The sequence below is a fragment of the Agelaius phoeniceus genome, chromosome 3 (assembly GCF_051311805.1).
Source record: "Agelaius phoeniceus isolate bAgePho1 chromosome 3, bAgePho1.hap1, whole genome shotgun sequence".
NCBI lineage: Eukaryota > Metazoa > Chordata > Aves > Passeriformes > Icteridae > Agelaius > Agelaius phoeniceus.
The window spans coordinates 23898929-23926286 of NC_135267.1; the positions used below are offsets into that span (position 1 = coordinate 23898929).

Genomic DNA, 27358 nt, shown 5'->3' on the forward strand with positions numbered 1-27358 from the left:
CTTATTAAACATGTTCACTAGTGACCATAGCAGAGTGACAGGTTCACTAGAAATGTTATAAGAACACTTGCTGATGTGACAGCCAGAAGCATCATAAATAAAGATGAGGATCAAAAATACTAAGGAAAGGATCAACATACAAAGCATGAGATCATGCACTTACAAAGTAATCGGATTCTTCTGCCAGAGAATAATGGCATTCTCTAGGTCTCCACAGTTGGAAATGGAAGGGAAGAAGAGCTGGGGTGAGCCAGCCTCCAGCAGATTTGAGAAAAAAGAGAAGCACTCACAAATACATGAAGTGAGGTATTCCCAAAAGAAGTAAGAAAGTATTAATGTGTCTTTGCTAAGATGCACACCTCGAGCATAACTTGCTCACTCCCACACAACGGAGATCAATTCATGCAGGTACAAACACAGAATTTAGTAGAATGCCAAGTTTATCTTTGGGAATGAAACCATTAATAAAATTAACATTGAGGAGATAGAATTGTTCCCTAAGTACAGAATAGGGTTTAAGAACCCAGGAAGGAAATTGCCTACATTAAAGGATGCTGTTGGCACAACAACAAAGAGGTGCACTACAGCTGGGGATACACTTACCTCAGAAATCTGAAGATTCCTATCAGAAGAATGAGACTTTGGGTCAGGTTTTCAGTAAGGGTAGCAGGACAGAAAAAGCCAAAATCAAATAAACTGATCAGTTTTAGGGTGGATCAGGATATGAAAGTAGTCATATGAGAGAGAGCCATATGGAAGAGTGACATCTCTAAGAGGAGATTGGGTTTAAGGGTTGGAAAAGTCTCATGGGTTCTGAATTCCAGGTCTTTCAAAAATGCTTTAAAATTATATTCTATGGAGAAAATAAAAATTATTAATCTTAATAATGTAACATCTCCCCAGTAAGGTAGGACACAAAAATCCACTTTAAAATGTATGCACTAAAAAACAAACAGCTTGCTTGAGGTCTTCTTTACTTACTAGTCTTCTGGTAACTGTAACAACAACTTGCAATTAGTTTCTACCTAATATACATTTGTGTAAATGGTGACTACTGCTAAGCAGTGTCAAAATCTAGAAGCCGAGGAAGATATAGATTGTAATGCATTCACTAATAAATCCACAGGTAACTAGAAATATTTGCAAAATAAATCAGTGTTACTGTACAACAAGATGTTCTTTTGCATTCATGAGATCATTGAAAAAAAAAAACCAGCCTAGGAAATATGTTTTTATTTACAAATTACAATGCCAATTCCAAAACCCCCAGCTTACAGAGATGTTTCTTCATATGCCTGTTGCAATCTAAAGAGAACCTTTAAGGACATAATAAATGTCTCTTTCAGGCAGGCTGTTAATATATTTTCCTCTCCAGCATCTCAGAGCCCTCTGCTGCTCTGAGTGATGCCCTTCCTCTGTGGGGCTCGCTCACGCCCTGTTTACCTGCACAGAGAGCTGCCTGAGTGCCAGAGCTGTGCTTGCTGGATTGGAACAGACACTGCTCTTTGTGCTCCCGAGATAAGGGGTTGCAAAAGTCAAGCTGGTTTTGTGCATCTCAACCACAAAATATCATCTTAATAATTACTGTGAATCAACTAAAATAGCAACTCATATCTTCTTCCCAATAGCCATAGATTTAAAAGGTGCTCTTAATTTAGTGCTTTTTCATCTTGCTTCACGTGTTTGAGAATATTTCTTCCAACAAACTCACAAAACCTCCTTCCAGCAGCAAAGCACAAGCTGTAAATTGTTCCATACCTCAGTTTTCTTTCAAAGCTCAGACAAAGGATTGTTCTTGCCCTTTTCATATTATGCCCACATAAATCAAAGCCCAGTAAAGGACAAGTCAAGTAATCTGAGCAAACAGCCTACACTAAATATATGACTGGATTGTTGCATGTCATGCTTCCCATTAGTCACAGATAGAAACTAGAAACTTCTGACGAGGTTGACAAAGAAGCTGAGAGTAGAGCCATTGCATCGTGGATTTACTCAATAAGCCTGTTAAGCTAGGACTCCATCATGCAGAGCTGATAGAGCACTGACTGAATTTCTTTCTTCCCTCTGCTTTTTTTACAGCCAATGCCCTTTCTTGCAGAAACACTTGTGAGCTGTGCAGCACCCTCTAATTATGATGGTTCAGTGATGGAACTGACTCCGTATCTGTCCAGATGTGTTTTCATGCTTTTCTCAGATATAGTCAGCCCTGTTCCTATCTATGTGCCAACCCAATTTTATATTCTGAAACAGGACTGACAGGGGAAGACAAGAGACTCCATCTCCCTCCTGTTACACTGAACATCGTTGGCTGATATAAATTGGCAACAACTCCACTAAATTTGGGACAGCTACATCATCTTTATTTTGTTTGATGGTCTGCCATCTGATGATCTGTGCAACTCAGCTGATGGCCACACAGGGACTTTTTTCCCAGCTGCACTGCTGAGAAAATGACCTTGTTGCTAATGGGAAAACCGTGAGTCTTATGATACAGTCAGAGATTCAGAGGTGAGGACACACATGCAGTAAAAGACAAGATGCCCAGCCCACTAGGGTTGTAATAACCCAGTGTCAGTAATGAAGGTGTAAAGTCTGTTTCACAAGCCCCTCATTGGTGGTGCTGCCACAAGGACATGGTGGAGCCCATCTGCAGCTGTGCCATCCTGCCTGTGCTACAGAAAACCATTATCACAAAAGAACGTGAATAATTAAATGCTTTGCAGTCTTGAGGAAATTATTAAAAGCACATAATATAGACTTATAGATGTTTAATATTTTGAAATAAACAGTTTTCTACTATTTACACTGGCAAATTGATAGATATTTATATTATCACTGAATATAAGAGGGTAGAAGAAGTATCTATCACTAAGAACACAGAACTGACCTGCACAATCCATGCATAAGACAGCTAGCTGGGAATAAACTCTGTGGCAGTGAGACAATAGCACTACTGCCATGTTTAAAGAACACCAGCCAAACACACAGAACCACAGAACTGTGGGACCTGGACCCAGCAATTGCTATCCACAGCAAGAAAAATGTCATGCTATTCAACACTCATGGTCCCATTCAGGTATTAGAAGACACAGATGTTGCTACTGAGCCATTTTCATGGGGACCTGCAGAATTCCTGATATTCATTGCCAAATGCTCCCTGGCATCTGCTATGAGGCAACTCAGCCTGCTCTGAATGAACAAACTGAAGCTGTTTCAAAAGACAAGAGCTGCTCAATGTCTCTACAATTTGTTCATCTGCAGATTTTGCAGTGCTTCTATGACAGTGATTCAATGGTAGCAAAAAACCCATGGAGGAAAACCAAAAGGAATGAGGTTGATGAGCTAAAGCAGTACCTTGAGCAAGTTACCTATCATTTATAATGGAGAGCAGTCAGCTAGGAGAGGAATGATAGTACACAAAATCTAAAATTGAAACCACAAAATGATGTTTGAGAGGAATAAAGATGAAGGCAGCAAAACAAAAAGAAAATTACTGGAAAGCATTTGCATTTAAACCCAGTATGTTTGAGAGCAGAATCATCTATTGTAAATTTTAATTAAAGCTGTTCCTTATATGCAAAAGTTTCTCTACACAGAAAAGTAAGATGGAGGCAAACTAGAACTTGCCCTCCAACTCACAGGGTAAGGCCAGTACAGCTCTCTGATTAACCCATTTGTTATTCAGTTTATCCTAACCTACTCTAGCAGGGATTTAAATGAAGCAAGAAAGCCACCCTAATTTTGGAATTAAAAGAGCCCCACTGGGACTCAATCTAGTATGCCAATTTACTATTCCAGTTAAATGGTCACCCTTTTTAAGAAGTAATAGCAAGCCCTACACAAATGCAATTGCCTTGTGACCCATTAATTATAGCAATAATATTGTTGTCTGTTGTTGCTAATGGCAAGTACAGTACTGGTCTGACAGTCATGTTTTCTGCACCACAGCAATAGCCAGCTTTATAATCTAATAACATACAAGAATTAAAGCTAACATTTTTAATATCTTCTTGGTGCCACACAGTATTTGGTAACTGCATTAGGAAAGGATGCACATCTCAGTTAATGCAGGTTGTGATCATTGGTTAGTTATTATTACTTCAGGACTAACATCATGTGTGGAACTACAGAAAGCAAAAATTAAGACAGCTTCTGCAGTGAGAAATGCAGACCGAAGGAGATAAAAATGCTGGAGAGAGAAGGCAAGCAATAAGGACCAAATGTTTTGTAAGGGCACAGCTTCTAGGCTAGCCCCTATCTTGTTCTTGCTTTTCCATCTTCATGGAGCTACTGTCTGCACACTTCAAAACTAAACAAACTTTCTGTTACAGTTGTATCCTGACATGGTATTTAAGCTAGACTAAGATGTACCACTAACTCTGGATGCAAAGCAAATAACACAGTAACTAATTGTACTTTGCAATTATACCACTTCTCAAAATGCTGATGTTAATAAGCAAACATAAAAATAAAATACTCTGCTATTTAACAGAGGGAGAAATGGAGGCAAGAGCAGTGGTAGGCAAGGGTCAAGGAAGAAGGTGTGAGGGGAGCTCAACAGTCTTTCTGAACATAAGTCCGTTTTTTATAAGGGCCCATGGTTCACTGCAAAGATAACAAAGGCCAAGTTTTGCTTTCATAAAGCAGAGAGAATTCAAGAAAGTGTCAAATGAACCATCAAGCCTCAAATCCACTACTGGCTCAGTAGGAAATGTGACATAAAAAATAGGAGGGGAGAAAAAAGATCCAGTAAAGTTGTCTTCAGAAACAGGAGTTCTGAATAATGTATTGCCAGGTACCTGGAGAGCACACGAGCTCTCACATTTTCTGAACATGGCCAAATTAATCTATTTTCAAATGGAAAGACATCAGAGACAATTATATATTATCATATGTGGTCTGATATTTTCCAGTAATTTCAGTAGTTAAACATCAGTAGAGGTCTCAGAGCTAGAATCAAAGAAAGGGAAAAATAACACTAAATGTGTCAAATTGCCCTGCCTTGCTGACACAGACAGGTAATTATGACCATTGAGAACATTGAGAAGGAAAATGTCCCCAAATGGGAGGCCAGCTTGAACAGAGAGATTAATTCTTTTTATTTTGGGAATTTCACAACTTTACTTGCAATTGTGGTGGGTCAACCCTGGCCAGCAGGTAAGCAAGCACCCATCACTCATGCCCACGTTCCTTTACCAGGAACAGGAAGAGAACAGGAAGAAAAAAGCAAGAAAATCTGAGAATTGAAAGACAGTTTAATAAAGGAAGAGGGAAAAAAAATCAAACAGAAATGGAACCAAGCAATGCAAAGGCAGTAACTCATCACCTCCCACAAACAGACCAATGCTCACGTATTCTCTGAGCAACCACAAACTTGGAAGGCACCCCTCCTCCCCTTTCTTCCTCTACCACCACTTGCACTGCTGTGTTTGATGCTGTATGGTACAGGATATCCCCCTGGCCAATTCAGATCAGCTGTCCCTGCTGTGTCCCCCTGCTAAGTTCTTGCCCCTCTTTACCGGGAAAAGTGGGTGCAGAGTGTGAAATAAGAGAAAGTTCAGCTATTGTCAAAATATGGATGTTGGAGCCACCATTGGAGCCACAAACCACAGCACCATAGGCTGAAAAATATTTTAAAGATGGAATATTTTGGTGTGGTATGAATGATTTCCTTCTGCAAATTGCTCAGTCCTCCTTAGATACTTAGGTATTTACCTGTTGTTAGATATTAATTATTTTAAGATGTTTGTTATTTTAGTTGTTTACTATTGTTACTTATCTGTTACTAAGTACCTATTATTAGCAGATACTTAAAATAGAGACTCGACAAGGTAAAGGCCTTGTCAAGCCTCTAAAGAAGAGAAATGATGCCTTAAGTTTTAGCATTCATTTTTTCCAGACTCTATGCTGCCTAGGTGTGTAGTTCTGAGCTTCATATTAAGTGTGAGTAAGCTCTCAGAGTAGGTGGACAAAACAATTCCTTTTCTAGCTTGAGACCAAGGACAACCTATACAAGTTTCAGGCCCAAGAGCATAAACAGCTGTGGACTGAAGAGAGCAAACAAGAAGGATGGGACTTCATAATCTGAAGGTGTAATTGGACAATTAGCCCCAATATGCAAATGGACCAGAACTTACGAAAGTGTGAGACCTCGTGACCGGTTGTCCATTTTTTGGACCGGTGACCATTTTGGGTTCATCCTGGGTGTTGGCCCTGGCCAGGCTCTTGTACTGCCCAAGGTGTATCCATTAAAGCCTTTAAATAAATACCTACTTTATTCTTTAACTCTGTCTAGCCTCTGTTCTAGGTCAGCCTTCTCAAGGCATCATGGGAAGCTAAAGCTGTCACAGAAATTAGGCAGAACAAATGGTAAACTAATTTAGAAAAAATATTTTATTCATAAAATGACTCAACATTGGTGCATAGATAAAATATCTTGGAGCTAGATAATTTAGTCCCTGAATACAAAACTCAGAATAATTTTGCTCTTCCTTCAATACTGAAAATGAAGATAATAACAGAGAAATTATATCCAGAGTGGGTGCTGTGAGGCCTCAGCTCCTTGTTTTTGGATACTGAGGTGTCCAACACTTTGTAGGATCACTTCCTATGTTAGGATCATTTAATGAGTAAAGGGCATGTTAACTTTCCTTGAAATAATAATAATAATTATTCCAAATAACCATAAAACCCGATTCTTCAAAACATACATCATATGATGTATGCAGAAACTGTCTTCCTTCACTCTCAAGCAGAGAGGCAAACCTTAATGCAAAAACAATATACATGATAAACATGTACGTTTTACAAAAAACAGATTTTATATTTTAAAGTTGGACTTCTAACTTCACCAGAACAAAGAAGGTAAAGAACTCATATTAGTATCCATGACATTTTAAAACATTTGCTATCAGTTGTGAACTCTCCTAAGGATATATACATTGCAATGTATATATAGCAATGTATATCCTAAGGATATACATTGCTATATATACATTGCATATATACCTAACACTGGTAAAGGTAGTACAAGATACACAGGGAATTTCCTTTTAGCAGTGAAGACAGGATAATAGTCACCCCAGCTGGATGTCACAGGAGTGACAGGTAAGTCACTCTTCCAATGACATCTAAGAATGCACTGGATACAAAAGTCAAGTCTTTGGTTTTGAACACATTCAGATATGAAAAATACACCCACCCACCCCACCTCATTTTCTTTTGTATTGCCAAGGGATTTTCTTCTAAAAGTCCCACTATTGGAAGTTATCTGTACACTTTTCTCCTGAAAATAAATCTAACAACAGTTTTCAACACAGGTATCTTCGTTCTTCACATCTTCAAAAAGGCAACCTACAAAAGGAAGCAAAAAAACAGTGTGATTAATTTCAACACTGCAGGTGAAACAAAGATGCTTCTTTGTATCAATAGAAATGATATAATAATCTTTTTACTTAATGACACACTAGTGCAATCAGAAAACAGAGGATGTATTGCTATTTTTCCACCTCTTCTCTACCTAACATGTCTCCTAAAAATTCCCAAACTTTCTTTTTTTGCTCAAGCACTGCCTGTATTGTAGAACTAAAATGTTTTCTTCCCCTAGAATAACAAAGACTGTTTATCTCATCTAACTTCAAAGGCTATTTGATAGTATTTTGAAACTAGCTTAGATTAAATCTTTGATACATTCCCAGTTTTGTCTGAATATTAGTTTATTTGAACAGTGCTGTCACTCTACGTCAAATACCGATTCCAAAGTCACAATGAGAAGTCCAAAGTAATAAAGAAAAATGTCCTACATTTTGAAATAACCATAATCTTACCAGAGGGGAGAAGATAAATACTTGTATATGATCAGAAGATAGCAAATTATGTACCTCTTCTCTTTACTGCACTAAGTGCACTGTCTAACAGCTATTTAGAGGGAAGGTGATCTAACAAATACAAGCAATCTACAGGATTTCTGCTGTCCCAAACTCATTTGTTCTTGGTCACATGCATGCAGCAGTTTCTCCTGTATGGTTTTGATTTTGTTTGGCTTTCTTCAGGATATGCAGTATACTAATGCAGAAAGTTAAGTAAGATGACTGGAAATGACACATCCAGATTCTTATCTGATAAGGAGATTGCTTCACATATTTCTTGTTGATCACAAAAACAGAAAAACAGATGTACAGATGCCTTTGCAAAAATGCAAGAAGAGAGAAAGAAAAATGACCACCAGGTTACACAACTGTCTTCTGAAAAGATACAACCTATTCCTCCTGTCTGATGAAAACATACAAGAAAAGAACTTCTGAGACAGACACTTCCTCTTTGTTCTCTGCAAGAGCTTTCAACAGTCACTTAAGTGAAGATTAAAATGACCATCAATTACAACTCTGGATTTTCAGAGATGACCCTCTCTACTCAATCATCACTCTACTCAATGCTGTGACAAAAGAAGTCATGAAGCATGATCAACCAGAAGGAATTAAATGCAAGCATGAAGTATCACTGAGTATCCAGAACAGAGGATAAAACACAGCTAAAACACTCCTTTTGGATCCTGTGCCCAAAGTATGTTTAAGAGAGTTATATGTCTGCTATAAAGGATGTAAAAAAAAAAAAAAAAGCATTTTTTAACATTTTTAACATATCTAACATAGTTCTCAGAGAATCAGTCACACAAAGGATTCATGTCTAAATATCACATCTACAAGGCATAAATGGGACATGACAACAATTCTTGGTTCAGAATAGAAAAAAAATACCATGCAAGCTCACTTTCTGAACACTCTTTTGCTACTCCAAGACTAACAGCAATAACCCAGTAGAAAACTGCAGTTACTGCATGGAAGGGTTTGTACAGACAACACAACTGAGATCCCTGAAATCTCCCACATTTCCAAATCATTCTTTTCTTCTTCTGAACTGGAACTAAAATTCAGAAACAAAAATTTTCATGTCTTATATTAAACAGAAGGAAGGAATTCTTTATTATAAGGATGGTGAGGCATTGGAACAGGTTGCCCAGAGAAGTTGTGGATGCCCCATCCCTGGAAGTGTTCAAGGCTAGGCTGGATGGGGCTTTGAGCAACCTGGTCTAGTGGGAGGTGAACCTGCCTGTGGTGGGAGGTTGGAACGAGATGATCTCTGAGGTCCCTTCCAACCCAAACCATTCTATGATTTAAAGAGCATAAATTTTCAGAAATGTCTATAGGCAAACCATGCCAACAATCAGCTGGCTCACCAAGGGTGGAAGTTGGCCTGCCTTTCCCATGCAAATCTCACCACACTGACACATGCCCATAAAGTGGTTTTTTTCAGCTTCATCAGCATTTTCCAGCAGTAAGCTGCTACATCAAAATAATTTCTGTCAGCTCAACCAAGGGGTGTTGTAAAAGTTAGAGACTACTCAACATATAGGGAAATTTATCCACTATGCCAAAGATTCCCATCCTCAAAGACAAAAATTGAAAGCAAAATCAATATGCTTGTCACCTTTCTCATGATTTAATTGCTCAGATTAATAGAGACATAATTATGAGCAAATGTAAAGTTTTAGCTCTGTGGAAGAGTCATAAGTTATACAGGCTACGGATAAAACCCTGGCACCAGTCAAATCAAAGACAAAACTCACAGTGATATTAGCAATGCGAAAGATTTGTCCTTGCATTGCAAGGAAAAAAATAGAAAAATCAAGAAAAGCAATAACCATCTCAATACACAAGACTCAAAATTTTAAGCAGATTTTTCTACCTGAGATTGCAGACTCCTTTGCTACACAGTTTTGATGTGCCATTAGAGTGGATATATTTGTTTAATTTGACTGCTTGCTATATTTTATAATGCATGAAATACACTTTTCTTCTCCTTTGAGAGAGTTATTTGCAACATAATGCTTCCCTAGACTGCTAGGCTCTCCTACTGCCCAATAAACTGAAAAGCAACGAAAGTAATAAATTATTACTGTCTGTGTTTATATTTACTACCAATGTGAATGAAAAGAGCATATTAGATCATCCTACAGCTGACATACCAGCAAAAAAAATGCAAATCAAGCTGTTTAAAAACACCTGCAACCCATGAAAGTACTTCAGAACAAAATCATCTGAAATGAAATCACTTAGGAAGTTTCACCTTATCCATCCAAAGTTCAATATGAGGCATATAAAATATTCCTTTATTATACTGTTACTGTAGATGCAGTTGGATATCTAAACAGCAGTAAATTATATGTTCTACATAATAAATGAATTACTATAGGTTGGGAAAATGGGACTATGTGGTTTTCCCCCAGTTTTCCATCTATTAGGATACAGTCTCTACAAGACAGACAACTACTTGCTTCTTCCAGCTTTAGTAGCAATGCTTTCAGCAGTCTGCACATCCAGCATTTCACTGCTATGAGAGGATTTTGAAAGAAAAATGTGTCAAACACTTATCTCATCTACAAAGGTTTATTACTAAATTCAGAATAAAAGTCAGTTCTAATCAGTTTTTTTACTGACCTTACCTCAGCACATTGTCCCCTTCTGAAAGCTCTCAGATTACCCCTTCAGTAAACAATAAAGCAGCATCAGCTTTGTTAAAAATCTCTCGGAGTCAGGACAAGTTAAGATATCCAGGTACTGATGCTCAGTTTTAGAAGATGTGTTCTCTTGGCTTTCTCAGAAAAATCATAGAATGGTTTGGGGTGGAAGAGACCTATAAAGATTATCTAGTTCAAATTCCACTTGCCATGAGCAACCTGGTCAAGTGAAATATGTCCAAACACCGAGGAGTAAAAGGTGAAAGAAAACAGTTGCAACTTCTTAAAATATTTTTTAAACTATGGAGACCTAATGAATTTAGAGATAAAAGAAGGTGGTTCCAGATGGCTGAAGCTGGTGAAAAGAAATCTCTTCTACCAAGTGCTACCACTAGGTGAACTGGCAGAGTGGATGACTGCTGTAAGAGAAGCAGGAGTGTGAGAGAAGCAGCTAAACAACATATTTTAAAGAAATGCAATCTGCAAATCATCTAAGCAAGGAAAAAGAAGTTCAATCTTTGAATCACCTCCAAGAATCATCCAAGGAGCAGGTTCTTACTTCCACAGTAAAACAGGAAATAATACATCAAAAGCTGCATTCCCATGTTGTAACACAAGTTTTGAAACTGTTCTTATGTTGCTCTCTTTTAAGGAGTCCAAGTGAATGGTGCATAAAAATCCCTATGTATGTCTCTCAAAGCTGACAATGAAGGATTTTAAATACCTAAGTCTCTCCTAAGAGCTAAACAAAAGTATGTAGAAGATACAGAATTTCTCTTTAGTTTTAGAGAGGGAATTGTACTTCAGTTTACTTCTGCATAATTATAAAGGAAAATAGTGGGTTGGAAGTAGTTATGTATGCTTCAGTTTCAGCAGAAGAAATTAAATCTCTGAATGCTTCCTAAAATATGACTGCTGTGGTTTTTTCCACTGCACAACAAATAATAAAACACCACCACCAGCTCAAACCTCAAGTTTAAATGTATAAAATATATTTTACTTTTGTCTTCTTTGAACATTAGGCCAATTTTTAAACACTACCATGCCCAGTTCATAATGCTACATCGTGTTTTAGAAGAACACAACTTACATGGCTATCTTAAATCATATCTACTGCAACAGACAGTCTGTACATAGACAGATACCCATGCTTTAATCCTGCACATGTGCTAGTGTGAAATCAGCCGTGATGAAACGACTGCAGAGGAAACGCTGATTACACACCAGCAAGGCTACAGCCTACAATCAACATCAAATGCTCTATTTATTTCCACTCAAGACTGACAGGTAATCAAGCAATGCCATGCTATCCATGTGCACAGGAAGAGAATAACCTTCCCAAAAAGACAAGGACAGCTGTGGGCAGAGCTCTGCTCCTAGATCCAGCTGTGCTGGATGATACTAATCTCACAGGCTCATGGTGTCTCTCTGCTGCAAGTTACCATTCCTTTCTCCCCACAAAAGACCACTTCAGAGTTTCTCCTACTATCTGGTGAAATCAGACTGTTACACCAAACTCTACCCTCTGGTCTGTATTAAATGGATGGGTTTATCCTAGAAACAAGAAAGGGAGGGGCTTGCACAAACAATTCTGCTGGCAGATCACAGAGGAGAGACAAATCTCTGGTGGAAATGAGAGTGAAAAGCTGAGGATAGTGGTATTTTCCACATGTACAGCTGGATTTGAAAGATAACATATACTCAAAGCCTCAGACCAGTCTAATTCAACCAGATTTGTATTGCTACAAATGTTATGGCTAGTGCTAAGTGTTATGGCTTAAGCCTTAATAACTACAGCAAGTACAACTGCTTGTGTGGTTGCAATTATATTGCAGTCAAGATGCCTTGTACATAGAATACACTTATACCTTGGAAAAAGACTCAGAGAAAGTGATATAAACATGTTTGTGTGAGTATAACTGAACCTACATATCCCTTATCCCCATATTTAATAATGCACTAATACCACTACAGGGACAATGTGCATAAACAGACAGAGAAGGCCATAACCCTGCCTGACACATTTCTCACTCCTGTAAAATAATGACAGATCAACGAGTGGGAGGATTAAAGCATCTGCACCATGCCTAGGTCCCAGCTCTATAAATATTTGATTTCTGATAAACTCTGTGAGAAGTTTGGCATTGCCACAGGTGCTGAAAAGGGACAGAACAGACAAAGGAATAAGGTCTTTCCCAGAGGGGAAACAGTGCTCCTTCCATTCCTGCACCACTACCAGAAGCAGTGACAACTTATAACTGTTACCATTACCCTGTGGATTAGCAACTACTGGCAATAGCTGGTTATAAATAACCACATTAAATCTTAAGAGTTCTCCTGCCTACCCACACCATACAGTTTATATATTTGTTCTCACCTAACAATCTGGGATCAAGCCTGCAGATGCACAAATACCCTGTTCCAGAAATACATTTGGCACCAGTGTCAATGAATGGACACAAAGCAGATGGCATTAGATGAGCAGAGACATGAAAGAACATTAACTGCTATATTTACACTTGCTCCCACTGAATCCAGAGACCCATAAAAAAGCAGCTGTCTTTTCCAGACTTGAATGTTACCAAGCTGTTGCATATTACCCCAAGATCTCTGGGGTAGCTTTTGGGTAGAGCAAAGGTATTTTTAGAGGAAATTGGAGAGTAAAGCAGCATGTTCACTACTAGAAGAATAAGAGAAGCCAGAGACAATCATTATGGTTGGAAAAGACCTCCAAGAAGATAGAACCCATCAATCACTGAGATGATCCTACCTTGACAGCACACTATGTACTTGCCCCATAGGGCCTCCTGGCAGCCTGCAAACTCCCTGGCTACACTCCAGCAGCAAAGGTGTCTCTGTTACACTGATGGTTAGCTCTTTTTCTTCTGTACTCCAGGCTCTTGTGATAATAGTTGAACCTTGGGTCACTCAGTGCCTGTTTCTCCTATGGCATGGAGGTCATGTAAGCAGGATTGGCTGCTCTAATATCCCCTCCACAGCCCATCAATGGCAGCCTCTTCACACAGCACATCAACGTTTCCCAACATGCTTTAAATGCCATGCAGTGAGAAGTCTGGTTTTGAGTATGCACCAGAACATGAAAAAGTGTTTCATCTAATTACCCTTCCTTTACATTTTTGGTCTAAGAAAACCAAGGGAACATCAGCCTGTGTTCAAAGCACCATAACTTCATATCACTGGGTTGGTATGTCTTAAGTATTTTACTATAGAAACAAAAACTTTTGAAAAAAAATGTCTCTAGAAGAATACAAGTCCCTTGAAAAGGTCACTAAAACAATACTACAGATTGACAGAACAGATACAGTTGTACAAGCCAAACTCAAAATATTTAATGAAATAACAAAATTAATGTGTAGGGTCAATCTAAAAAGTGTTCAAGACTATCACTATCATGCTCAAGTTTCAAAGAAACTAAAATACATCTGGCATACTCTCTCAGGCAAACACAGCAGCACTGTGCTGCAAGACTATGTCATGAAGGCAATAATGAGGCACAGATTGTGGAACCATGCTATCCCAGCAAACTAAAACCCTGCAAATTGGGTTGAAGAACAAAGGGATGTGGAATGGTGGCTTTGCAGTCTGACCCACTAACCCCTACAGGGCTCAGGTTTGGGTAGGGAGGAGGGGGCATTCTGTGAAGGACTCTTTACCTCACTCACTCCACAGGATGTCGAGGTCATTCTTTAGCAGACATCTGCAGGGAATTTCACATCTCAATGAGTATGTGCTTCAAACAGCTTTAAGGTCTCACAAGAAACATAATTTTGGTCAGTGCAATGCTACCACAGAAGCAGAGGAACAGAGGTGGCAATGAAAGCTGGGAAGAGCCTGGCTTCAGCAGACCTATCATCTAAAGAGTGAAATTCCCCAGAACTCCCAGAAGGCTGGGGAAAGGTAAGTCCTCCACTGTACAATGTGAAAGGCACTGTACATCTCTGGGCTTTCCAGTCTTCAATGCAGGAAGAAACTGGTTAGAACAACACTCAGATAAATCACTTCTGTCCAAGCTGGAGAAAATGTGAAATACACCCAAAACAACCAAGCAGAAAGAGAATTAGATTACTTTCATTCAGTTTCTAGTAGAATTAATTTCAACAAAAGCAAGGGTTTCCTCCTTTAAATATGATTTCTCAATCTGAAAATGTACCTCCAGGATTTAAGAAATAAACCCATCTATAAATCAGCATGCATTCTTTCAACCTAATCCTTCCTAAAGTATTAATTTCTTATAATAATGAAGCTGATTTGAAATGTGACAGAGATAAATTACAAAAAGCAAGAGATTTCTCTTAAGAGTACCAGGCTGTGCATGTGTACTGCAAGCTATCACTTTGCTATTGTTAACAGTTGCATGATGAAACTTGCCAAAGCTTTAGAGAGAAAACCACTGGCAGTTGCAAAAACTGTAGAAAATAAATCTCTGCATGTTTTTAGCTGATAGAAAGACAAGCAATTCTTTAACATTTTAGATCAAGTAGTTCTTCGTGTGAAAAAAGGAAAAGTTTTTTTGAGTTTGTTTTATTTCAGGATGAGATGGCTATTAATCTTTTTGTTTCTTTACATCTAGGAGCCACAAAACTTCATGGCTTTATTTTGTTTCCTGCCAACTCTTCCTCATTAGCCTGTACTATTTTTATTTCCATGGCAGATGTTATTTCTTGAGGTACCCATCATTAAGACAGGCACAGAAATAGCAGTATTATTTAACTTTGCTAGTCTTACACACACTTTCTTGAATGCAAACCATAACAGAGTGTGTAATTGGGTACTAATGTTACATTGCAATTACTGATAGAAAGCAAATTGAGCTAAAAAACCCATGGAATTTGGGATTTTCTTAGTCAACACCAGATGAAGTTTGGTTTTTACTGTAGTAGTCACCACACTCCAAACTTAAAACTAATCATGCAGTCAGAGCAGCACATGTTTCTGCATCAAGTGGTTTTAAACTGCTGCAGAAAAACATTTGTTTAAGCACATATATTCATGGCAGTTGTGAAACACAGGTTAACCTATAACAAACAAGGCACTGCAAGCTGCTGTGTCAATTAACTGCATGCTAGCTGTATCCTAAAGCTAGAGATGTGAAGAAATTAATGCCTGACAGCCCAAATTTAAACATATGATGCAGTCTCTAAAAACTTCTCAGCCTTGCTGAAAGGTGTGTCATGAGGCTGAATTGGAGGAGGGTGGGTCTGCCACCCCTGCACTCCAGTGGGCCATTCCACACTCACAGGCTGCTGTCACAGCAGGACTTGCTCCTGATTCCCTGAAAGCCATGTCACTCTGAGCCTTGGCTCTGTTTTTGCAGCTCTCATGCCACTAGATTTCTCTGTACTCTTGGGAATGTGTTTCAACTGATCAGAATCAATAATATACGCCGTATCTTCCCCAGAAAGGGAAAGAACTGACACACTGGTGCTGCTGTGGCATTCAGCAGCTGCATTTTTTATAGTATTTCTGCATTGAAGATGAGGATGAAAAAAGCCCTGAACAAGGCACTATGAACAGTCTGCTGTCTTATAAAACAAAGGGCTAAACAGAGAAATATATGGATTTATTTTGTTGACCATGAAGCAAGTGAATTGTACCTAATCCAGAGAGAATAAATAGGGTGAGCTAAGTGGCCACATAACCTCTCTTAAACAGTGAATCTCCTGTCTCAAAATTAAGCTGATAAAGTATGGTGTATGTCAGGTGTGTTTCACAGCACACAATGCACTTACATCTTTGATTAGATGCTGGCTTTCCCAGATGTGGGACGTTCTGGTCATTTGCATGGCTGTTGCTCTCAATTAGATGCTCTTAGGTGGTATTCTCTGCAACAAAATTTATGAAGCATCCTATCTCACCAAAATACCCTTGTACTCTATTTCAATGCCACTATGTCTTAAAGAGAGGAAAGTGCTAACATATGTGAAAGAGATGAACTGGTTTCAGGTCTTTATTACACTGTAACACAGCTGGATTCGAAGCTGGAAAATGTGTCTTTTCCTCTCCTTTTAGACATGAAATACTGTAGCACACTCTAAAACAGAAAGGTGACTTTCAAGTGCTGCATCATACAAACCAGAAAAATGAATAATATATTCTTCTATTACCAGCTTCATTTTCCAGCTCAAATGATCCCCTCACCATAAACTAACATTTTCTCTATTACTCCCTCTTATTGAATCATTCCTCACAGTAACTCAAATTGTCTTTCTCCTATTTTTAACCACTACTCCTAATCAATCCTTCTCCTTTAAACACACACAACACACCTTTCATCAGGATTTACCTCCAACCTGCACAATGTCAGATATACTGCAGTAGAAGATAAAGTCTTGCTCACAGTTTCTCCAGGAAAAGATTACTACAAAAATAGTTATTTGTTTCCCAGCTGCAGCAGCAGGTAAAATCTAGAAGTCAGAATCCCCTTCAGGGCCCGGCTGGAGATGCCTTTCCTTGCTTATGTTTCTTGTCTTTTTTCTCCCCTCAACTTCCTTGCCCTTTATTTGAGTAAAACAGCAGGCTAAGCTTGTTTCAGGTCTAGAAGAAGCATGGTGGAAAGATAAAGAGGAACTGAACAGCAAACCTAAGAAGAAAGGAGGAGAAAGCACTGTATCTTGCTATGAACTGAAGTGTAGGCAAGCATTTGCACTAAATAAAAGAGATACAATTGGGGTGCATTAACAAAGCTATCATGCAGGCATCAACCAGAGAAATTACTTGGCTCCTTAACTCCCAGTGTAAAAGTAATACAGTTATCTCCTGGATTCGACACTGGCAAGATGCCAGAGATATTAGATATTAATGTTGTAGGTCAATGCATCTTTGAACTTTAATTTAATGAAAATCGGTCTTTCTCTTTTTGTCCAAATTTAGATCCCTGTTCAGAGTCTGTTTGAGGCCAATCATAAGACAACCTTCTCATCTCTTACACTGAAATGCCTTAGAAAATCCAATAGACAGGTAAAACTGACACAGGAAATTATAGAGCAGCACCAGAGGTCTCGTGCTCTGCCTTCAAACAGATTGTTAGGAAAAGATTTGTTAAATACTACTGTGGTAAGGTGCTTTACAAACAAAGAGGCCACAAGGAAACAAACCAACTACTTTGGTTAATACTCTACTTGCTGATGGCCTGGAGGGTATAATTGCAGTTTAATTTTGCTTTTGTCTCTAAACTGTTACATTTTTTATCTAAAAAGAAAATCTACCAAACCCTGAAAGAAATAGTCCACCCTCTTTGTATCCTGCAATGTTTATAGTTAGTTATGTCATAGAAACCAGTACATAGGTGTAAACTGGGTTTCTAAGAGCCTCCCTCAGCAAATGCTACAGGAGCAGAGCACACTGTGATGCCATGCTGAAACTTCTGGCATATCTTGTCACATACTCGATGTTGCCACAGTGTCAGACATGGCCATCTCTTGTGTGCACACCCATTTCTCAACATACCAAACCCAAATGTTACCTGACATATGATTTGAAATACCAGTAAGATGTGAGGAGGGGGCAGAGGGAACATGACATAAAATGGGTGCATTAGAGAACAGAAATAAATTATATCTTTTATTGAGAGATTGGTTATATGCCCATATTTACACACAATCTTTATTTTTACATGCAATCTGAACCATAACTCTAAAGAAAACAGTAGAGGAGATTAAAGGAGAATGTGGCACTGTTATGTAACACTTTAAAACTAGATAGGTTGAACACATCTCTTCATTAGATTATCTTTTGAAAACTTCATGGAAAAAAAAGCAAGTTCAGAAAATTAGCTGCTTAAATTCTCTCTTTGCTTCCTGGCAATTAAAACTGGAGTGAGAATAAATACCTCCCTGCATGAGGTATGAGGATTAATTTGTTTGTGTATATAAATGGGTATTTAAGTATCAACTACTATTTTATTTTTAACACTTTATTGGGACTACTGCGTTCCTACCAGAGTTCAGCTTTTGGCAAGAGATTAAGACTGAGTTAAAACAGGAACAGGTGTTAGGAAGATGATATGGCTACAATAAAAGCACAAACCAAGAAGATGAAGGAAAAAAATTATATAAGGCATTCATTTGTATCCTGTGAAATAGAGACACACAGAAGAAAACAAAACCACAGTAATGAAGGAATATTCCGGAAAATATCTTCTCCTATTATGATTCATTCCCAGGGGAACAGAGTCTGAGCAGGGCTGTCCTTTGGTCCCAGGTCATCCCGTTCCTGTAAAATCTCATGATGCCTATTAAATGGCCAAGCATTCAGTAAACACTGCTTAATACTGGCTGGGTAATAAAACATTTACAAAGCCTCTAAAGGATGTAGGATTTTAAGGCCACTCTCAGTGAGATTTGAGCTCCTAAATTATATCAGGTATTTTTACAGTGTAAAAATTTTTGATTTCTGGTCTCTAAGATCCCTACAGCCGTTACTAGGTCAAACTGATTTTTATTTCTAGGGATTGAGCACATTCTTTTGCCAGCTGCAACCAGAAAAAAAGCTGAAACCACCCATTTTAAGGCTCAAACACATGAAAACATGTTTTCTTGGTAAAAAGAACCATTACTGACCTTGAAGCTTCATAAGAAAATACAGAATTTACCATTTTCAGAATATTTTTCCTGTAGCAATAAGATAATTGAAGAGAAAAGCTTTCAAGTAGTTTGTTTTTTTGAAAGCAGACTGTGCTCAAATATCAATCCTGCAATTTAAACCTCTTTTCATCAAGGTTTACTATTAATTCATACTAAAGTAAAAGTAAATAAAGTGAAGATTTTTAAAAGCAAAGATCTGTGGGGAAGTAGGTGTTGAAAGATGTATGAGGTTTGTTACTACTATGTTTATTGCCACATTCTTGTGAGAGTAGGACATGGTGTACAAAATAAATAAAATTTAACTATGGAGATACCAAGAAGACTCTCCATGGGCAGCATGAGCTCTCAGCTCTGGGAACTCTCAGCATGATTGAACCTCAAAAGTCAAAAGTTTGACTGAGAACATCATAAGAAATTAAAATGGTTGTCTAAACTATATTCAAGTCCCTTATGTCTTTCATTATGAAAAAGCGTGCCTGTAGAACAACTGAGAGAAGGAATGTAGTAATGTAATTTCTGCATGCTAGATGTTTATTTTCCTGGTATTATATGATTCTTGCATTTTAAGAAGGTTTAATGCAATTAACTTTGACTTCAGTACATTTAAATTGCATCCTTTCTAAGTATTTCTTGTCAGTAGTCACCCATGAGAGAGAAGTTTATTAAATTAGCAAGAGAGTAAGAAAGATCTTAAAACAAGTTATGACAGAGAATTCTCTTTGAAAACAATACTGAAAAAACAATTTTGACCAGAGACAAACGTCCTCGTCCTCTTGATTCTAATAATGTCCTCAACAATAACATGGTTATTCCAAAGTTGACCTTTGAATCAAAGTGGATCTTTCATTCTGTACACACATTGGAACACCTCTATTGTCCAAGGGAGGCAATTATTCATGTGGTGAAGTGCTTATAGGAGTCAAATCTAGACTCATAAATAGCTTTTGGATTCCTGCCTCTGATAGGCACCAGACAATTTTAAATACTTACTCTCTATCAGGACAGATTTGGAAAATTTTGATGAATGCATCAATTAATGACAACTGAAAGTTAATTTGCTTTCCAAAAGGAAGGGCTGTACAAGGAACCAGGGGGATCTTAAGACAGATGTTGACCCATTGATGATCCATAATGTTATCTGCAATAACAGGACTAAATTTGATGAAATACAAGAATTCCATGAAGTCCCAGATATAAACCAGACCAATTACTGTGAGTCTGTGAAGTAAAAACTGCTCACAGAAGCTAGGATAAACATCTGATAGCACAGAATTCAGACCAAAACCCTTTCTGAACCAGTCTCTTCATTAGATTCCTATCCCAGCATGTCAGAAGAGCAGCAACAGTGGGAAATGCAAGTTAACACTCTAAAGCAGAGGTCAGACTGACCCTACTCACTGGCACAGCAACTTCCACTGCAGGGACAGGACTGACCTTTTGCAAAAATGACCTGTTGCATACTGCAGTATCACTGGAAGTTCTGAATCTCAGAAGCCTGATACTGTTCTTCTCAATTAACCATGACTATTCAAAAACAGGAATAAACCCCACATATAGGCATTTAATTATTCAAACACTCATCCCAAGCACAGCCTTTTTTGGAAGAATCCAGGATATAGCTGCAATAAAAGCACAAACCAAGAAGATGAAGGAAAAAAAAATATATAAGGCATTCACTTTCACCAAATGAAATATCAAAGATTATACATGGACCCCAGCAGCCTTCACTAATGTATTTCACCAGAAAGTATGCATTTCTTTGGTGGAAGGTTAAGCAATAACCAAATGCTCTTGCAAACTTCCTCCCCACTGTGTTGGCACATCTGCATAGTCACTGGATAATGCCAAAGAGGCAGAAGGAAGAGACAAGGTTACATGCACAAGAGCTGGGGGAGATGGAAAGGCTACCTTAGATTAGATAGGTTGCTGCTGAATAGAAAATTACCACCCTCAATACCACAGCAATGGGAGCTGATGTACAGATCATTAAAATAGTCAAAATAAAGGTATAGGCAGAGTCATGTGAATGGACACTGAATGGACATGGTATTAAAACATCTGCAAATACACTCTGAAAGCAGCGGGTTCCATAGGCAGCTTTTCACCATATTCAGCTTTATACAGAGAAGTCACATAAGGAAGCAGGATACAGAAGGCAGCTTTCCATATCATCATATCATATTCTGTTACTTCCTGAAGTTATTTTCATGTCTGATTTATCATGGAAAATAAGGTAAATGATTCCATATGTCTTCTCTGACCTCCAAGTGATCCTGCCTAGAAGCCCCAGACCTTTGCTCTCCCCATAGATCTCTGTTACTTCTGAATTGTGAGGAAGAGTTCACATCCTTAAAGATGTGAAATGTGACAAAAATTAGGCAAACACTCAGGAAAACCTCAGGCATTTACACACAGTTAAACACAACCACCAAACCAATCTCCCAAGAAAACCTTCCGAGAACTGGATTTAAAAAGTAGAGTGCAGGTGCATCTATTGAACAGTGCACCCTCTCCTCTTCCCTCACTCTTATTTACTCATTTCATTTCTAATAAAAACATATCAGCTCTGAAATTGAGGAATGTGTATGCATCTACTACCACAGCATATGCTTGCACTGTGACAGAATCAAAGGATTAACAAGACAGAAATTCCTGTGAGCATTACCTATCTCCCTTTATAACCATTTTATGGAGCTCATAAACAAACTGTTTCCCCCCATACTCACTTTCTGCAGCCTCCCTTTTTTGTCCACTTTTGCCACACATTGATTGAAATTTGAAATAATCTCCTTGGATCATGCTTTTAATTTTTCAGCCAAGTGCTATGCACAGCTTTTATCTGTAATAGTAACAGATTGCCCAAGGACACACACAATGAATGAGTCATGGAAAGAGTAAGGATTTCCTGGCTCTTAATCCAATGCTCAGACAAGGCCTCTCATGTTTCCAATTTTCAGGAGCCAGCAGGTGGGGAGAAGAGAAGACAAAAGAAAAAAAAGATGGGAGGGAGTCTTTCTTAGGTAAGCAAAATAGTCAACCAGAAAAAAATCTGCACAAGCTCTTCTCAGTTCCAGATAACTGATGTATGAGTAATCACAGAATCTGCTGAAAAGCTTATATTTGATTAAAAAAAAATGCAATGGATAGAACAGAGGAAATATATCAATCAGCAGGAAAAAGACACCAAAAAATTCTTAAAGCAGAAAGAAAAGAACAAGTTTGCTCAATAAGCCTGGAAAGAGAAGAGAAAGGAACTTACTTCCTTTCAGGGCAAAGGGATTTGGAAGCTTGCTCCCAAATAGGAGTGTAGGTAGCAGCATTAGCATATGCCCACCACAGAACTGTGAAATAATCTGGGGGTTGTGAACATGGAATTAGGTGACATAAACCAGTTCTCACCTGAACACACTCCAGAAACACTGTGTGTTACTCTGGTCTATTTAACTTAGGAAGCTGATTCCCTTCAAGACCAACTATAATTAGCAAAAGATGAGGAAGATGCAAGAGACAAATACAGAGTTGATGTATCAGCATCCCCAAAATAACTAATATCCATCCTAATAATGCCACCTACTCCAAAACACTATGCAACTGTTTATAAGACCCATTATGTCACAAAAGAACAGGAAAATAATATTTCATCCCCATAAAAGTAGGCCACCCATCACATTCTGAAAATGGATCCAAGCAAAAAAACCAACAGATTATGATACAAGTTGTACTCATTTATCACTGCAAAGCACAGCTCACACATGGGCTTCTTTGACAGCACCCTGGATAACTGGCTGAAATAAAACCCATTTCAAAAATGAAATACCTGTTAAAACACTGGTGTCAGACAAAGACATTAACTGCACACATGTATGGGGTACGTAGGGGTTGCTGGTCTCATTGGGCTGGGATAATGCAATTATTTAGAGACTACCATCGAACCAATATTCACTCCTGACCTATCCATCACTGCAGAGATCTAGAGCAACATCTAACAGGTGCAATCAACCCTACACCTCAGAAATTGAATGGCTTCTTTGGGTCCCCAGTTAAACAGCTGACTGCAACAACAGCCACCACCATGGACAGCAAACCATATCAGCAGAGGGTGAGAAGCGAGGGAGCCAGGAGGCAGCTCCTTCCAGGTTCTCAGAGACACACAAGCAGTGAGTAGCACAGCATTAGCCTGCACAGTGCCTGAGGCCCTGCTGACTAAAGGTTGAGCTACTCAATGTCCTTTTTGCCTCAATCTTTGCTGATCATCAGCCTGCAAGAATCCCAGGCCCCTGAGACCAGCAGGGAAGACTCACCCTTCATGAAGGAGGACCAGGTAACAGAAAATAGTGGACATACATCTGCATCAGGAAAAGTGCTGCTAGCAAGTTGAGGGAACTCATCCTTCACCCAAATCAGCACTGGGAAGGTCACATCTGAACTGGTGAGTCCAGGTCTGGGCTCCCCAGTACAAGAAAGATATGGACTTAATGAAGCGAGGAAAAGGCTAAGAACAGGCTAAGAAGAGACCATGAGGATGACTAAGATATTGGAGTGTCTTTCCTGTGAGGAGAGGCTGAGAGCTGGGACTGTTCAGCCTGGACAAGAGAAGGTCCAGGGGGATCATATCAATGTGTAAAAATACCTGATGGGAGGGAGTGAAGATGAGAGAGCCAGACTCTTCCCAGTAGTGCCTACTGACAGGACAAGAGGCAATAAGCACAAATAAAAGAGCATGAAATTCCTTCTGAACACTTTGACTGCAAGAGGGTAGAACAGGCTGCCCAGGGAGGCTGTGGAATCTTCATCCTTGAAGGTATTTAAAACCCAACTGAGCGTGGTCCTGGGTAACCTGCTCTAGTTGTCTGTGCTTTAGCAGGGGGATATCAAGAGATCATGTCCAACCTCAGTGACTCTGTGACTCTAAATGTATTTCTGTTGCATGCATTTTTAAGTGAACCAGCTAACTAACAAAGTTTAGTAGTTCTAAGGCATCCTTGAACACAAATAGTTCAAATGTTTTGTAAAACTTACAAACTGGATTTTGTCTACTCCGCTCTTTTTGGGGGGTTTAGTCAGTGCAAATTTCACATTCCCTCTTAATTTTGCTGTCTAAGCTTCTTTTTATAAATCAATCTCCTTCATTCATTTGAAAGATACTTTAGTCAAATATGACAGAAAATGCTTCTGAATTAAACCTTATCTTGCAGTTTTGGTTGCCTTCTCTTCTCCCCTTCTCCTTTGCAACCTCTTTATATCACAATATAGTATGAATCTGTCCTTCAGCTTATGGCTCCATGTAGTACATATTATTCTCTTCAAGCTTCTTTTCCTCCCCTCTCTTTTTCTTTGTCTGTTTCTCAGCCACTGAATACTTTCCAGTTTCAGAGGAAAATAACAATTAGCTTTTATTATTATGAGACCATTTCTTGTACTGATAAAAATCTTATTATGCAAAACAAAGCCAGAACAATTTCTTTAACAATGACATTTTCATGTTCATTTTTAACTTCTTTTTAGAAAACATTAATGACCTTCAAGAAGAATCAATTTTCCAGATTCTTTCTTCCAATTCTTTTTCTTATTTTTTTAATCCAATTTTACCATCAAGGATAAATATATATGAACAAAGTATACACTGGAGTCATATCTCCCTGGAGGCATCACTTTGGATTATCGAAGTACAATTATTACAGCACATTGGTCTGCTTTAAGACTTCTAAAATACTGTTTAAAACATCTTCCTTAGGGCAAGGCCACTAAAAAAATATGCTGCTGAACCATAATTGCCTGCCTTATAAAAAAAAATTTAGCATTTCCCCAAGTTCAGTGAATGAAAAATAGCATAAATTAGTAGAAATGTAGAAAGATGATTATCAAGAACACGTTAGAAATGTTCCAAAGCTGAGGATCACAGCATGACCTTAAGGTTTGAAAGAAATAACCTGAAATTTTTCAAAATTTTACTAGCTTTATAAGATAAACACTAAGAACTACCAAAGATCAACACCAGACACTTAACATTTCTGCATGAAAACTTTTAATAAAACTGTAGTGAGTAGAAAAAATAAAAATGAAAAATTGTTTGCCTCAGACTTCTAAAACAATAATTCTCCTAGACTTCTCACTAAACCCTTTGCTGCTTGACACACAACACGAACAGATATTTTTTATTCACTTTGAACATCTGCCACATCATTTCACTTTGTATCCTGAATTTAAGCATCTTATACAAAATTCTATTGTACTGCATATACAACTAAAAACAACTCTCAAAAGGGACTTTGATCCTAAAAATCTTAAATTGCCTTACTAAGCCAAATTAAATGAGCATGGTTGCTTCCATGTGCAAGGGTTACTTTTATAACGTGACTGACTCTCCCTACCTTTATTGATTTAAAAGAATAAACTGTCCCTTAGCTTGCTTTTTAAAATAGAGGCTTGTAATCTTTAAATCTCAGGGATCTTTCCAAAAACCTAATTTTTTTCACATTACACATTTTTTATGCACAGTCACAGATACATGTCCACGGTGCATTACACAAAGTCCAACTATAGGAAAAAAATGTTTTGCACTTTTCCCTATCTTCTATGTCTGGCTAATCTTCATTTTCCCAAATTAAAAAAACCAAATAAAGCCTGTTTAGAAAACAGAAAGACTGAAAACAGAAGGAAAGAAAAGCACAGACCTTGAACACCAGGAGTAAAATTAAATTAGTTAACTGCTAGAAGCATGAAGCATTAATGAAATAGAAATAGAGAATTTTTCCCTTATGAGGAACATTTATTCAGTGTTAATTAAATTCTTTTATTCAAAATCTATACTTACCCAAGTGTAAAAATATTATATCATATCAATAACTGCAGAGTGTAAGCAAGTACTACATTACAAGCATCTTTTCCCCATCTAGTGGAGTGAGGCCTTTAAATCATTTATACTGATTGAAGTCTTCAAATAAAGGACAAAAAAAACCCAACAGAGAACCCTCTGCATGAACCAGCAGCCACAGCTATTAATTCGCTTGTCTAACAAATAGCTATCGGAGATTAGCTTCAAGCATTTGCTTGCAAAGTTCACATGCAATAGTGTTAATGAGGAACTTTCAGAGTCTGCAATAATTATTTCCCTACAATATATCCAGCTGGCTGGTTTATTCATTTGCAGGCCAGTTCTGCACCACTGAAGCCAAAGAGAGTTTTGATATTAACTTCAAAAGGTTCAGGTCCTTGCCTACAATGTTGAGCTATCACCACAAACGCTTCAGGTGAATTTCTGTAATACCACACAAACTAATTAAATGCAAAGCTGCCACCACTGAAGGACCACCACTAGAATTTTTAAGCTTACAAGATGAGGAAAAGGCTCTTAGGTCTTCAATTGGACACCCCAAATGATTGCCTAACTTTAAAAACCACTCAGTATTTGTTCATTTGAATGAGAACTCAAGGTAATCCAAAGTCCTGGCAATTTTTATTGGAATGGTGAAAACTGGACTGACAAGTCACTTCTGCATAAACAGAGTAGCATGTAAGATTAAGATAATATCTTTACATGAAATTCTTTTTCTGTGACTTGCATCTTCTTCAAGATGATTACCTTGTTGTAAAAAAATAGTATGGGGTTGTTTTGAGAATCATATTGGAATCACATTGAATATTTAATCATATTAAATATGTCATATTTATTCAGGCATTCAATTGCTTTGTAAATTATCAGAATGTAGGCTGGGAAAGGAGTATAATCCAACAGTGACACTGCACTTTAGCAAGTATTAGTACTTTAACCAGTATCAGTATTGTTGTAAAAGAGTCCCTCTTGACTTCTTCATTGTTTTGTATTAGGAATGCATGCCCTGCCTTTGCAGGAAAGGCTTACATAAAATGATTAGCTATGAAGTGTCACCAGGGCTTTCTCCAGCTTCTGAGCTACACTTAAAAAATACATAAGCACTGTCTCACTTCTGACAGCTCATTTTAACTAAGTTACAGAAGCACAATAATTTCCAGGTGGAATCAGAGCTCTGCTTCATCTAAATCTAGTGTTGTAGATACAACCTTGTTGAGCAGAGTCCTCAGAAGATGATCTAATTACCAGGCAAATGGGAGAATGGTCTCTCCCCAAACTCCTCACAGGAGTGGCCTAAAAAATCTAGAATAAGATTCAGTAAGTCTAAATCAATCTTAGCATTGAGCAATATAGCTCAGACACATAAAAGCATACAGAACAGAATACAGTAAATTTTACAGACATTAT

General features: G+C 38.1%; 1 protein-coding gene across 3 annotated transcripts in view; it reads right to left on the reverse strand.

Annotated features, from left to right (window-relative positions):
- Positions 1-6375: 6375 nt before the first annotated feature.
- Positions 6376-27358, reverse strand: part of UBE3D (ubiquitin protein ligase E3D) — a 78547-nt gene continuing 57564 nt past the window's right edge. For all 3 annotated transcript variants that reach the window (XM_077174867.1, XM_077174869.1, XM_054630038.2), the window contains one exon: positions 6376-7353. In XM_077174867.1, coding sequence (XP_077030982.1) covers positions 7333-7353 — 21 coding nt within the window. In that variant the 3' untranslated portion in view covers positions 6376-7332. The remainder of the gene's footprint in view (positions 7354-27358) is intronic.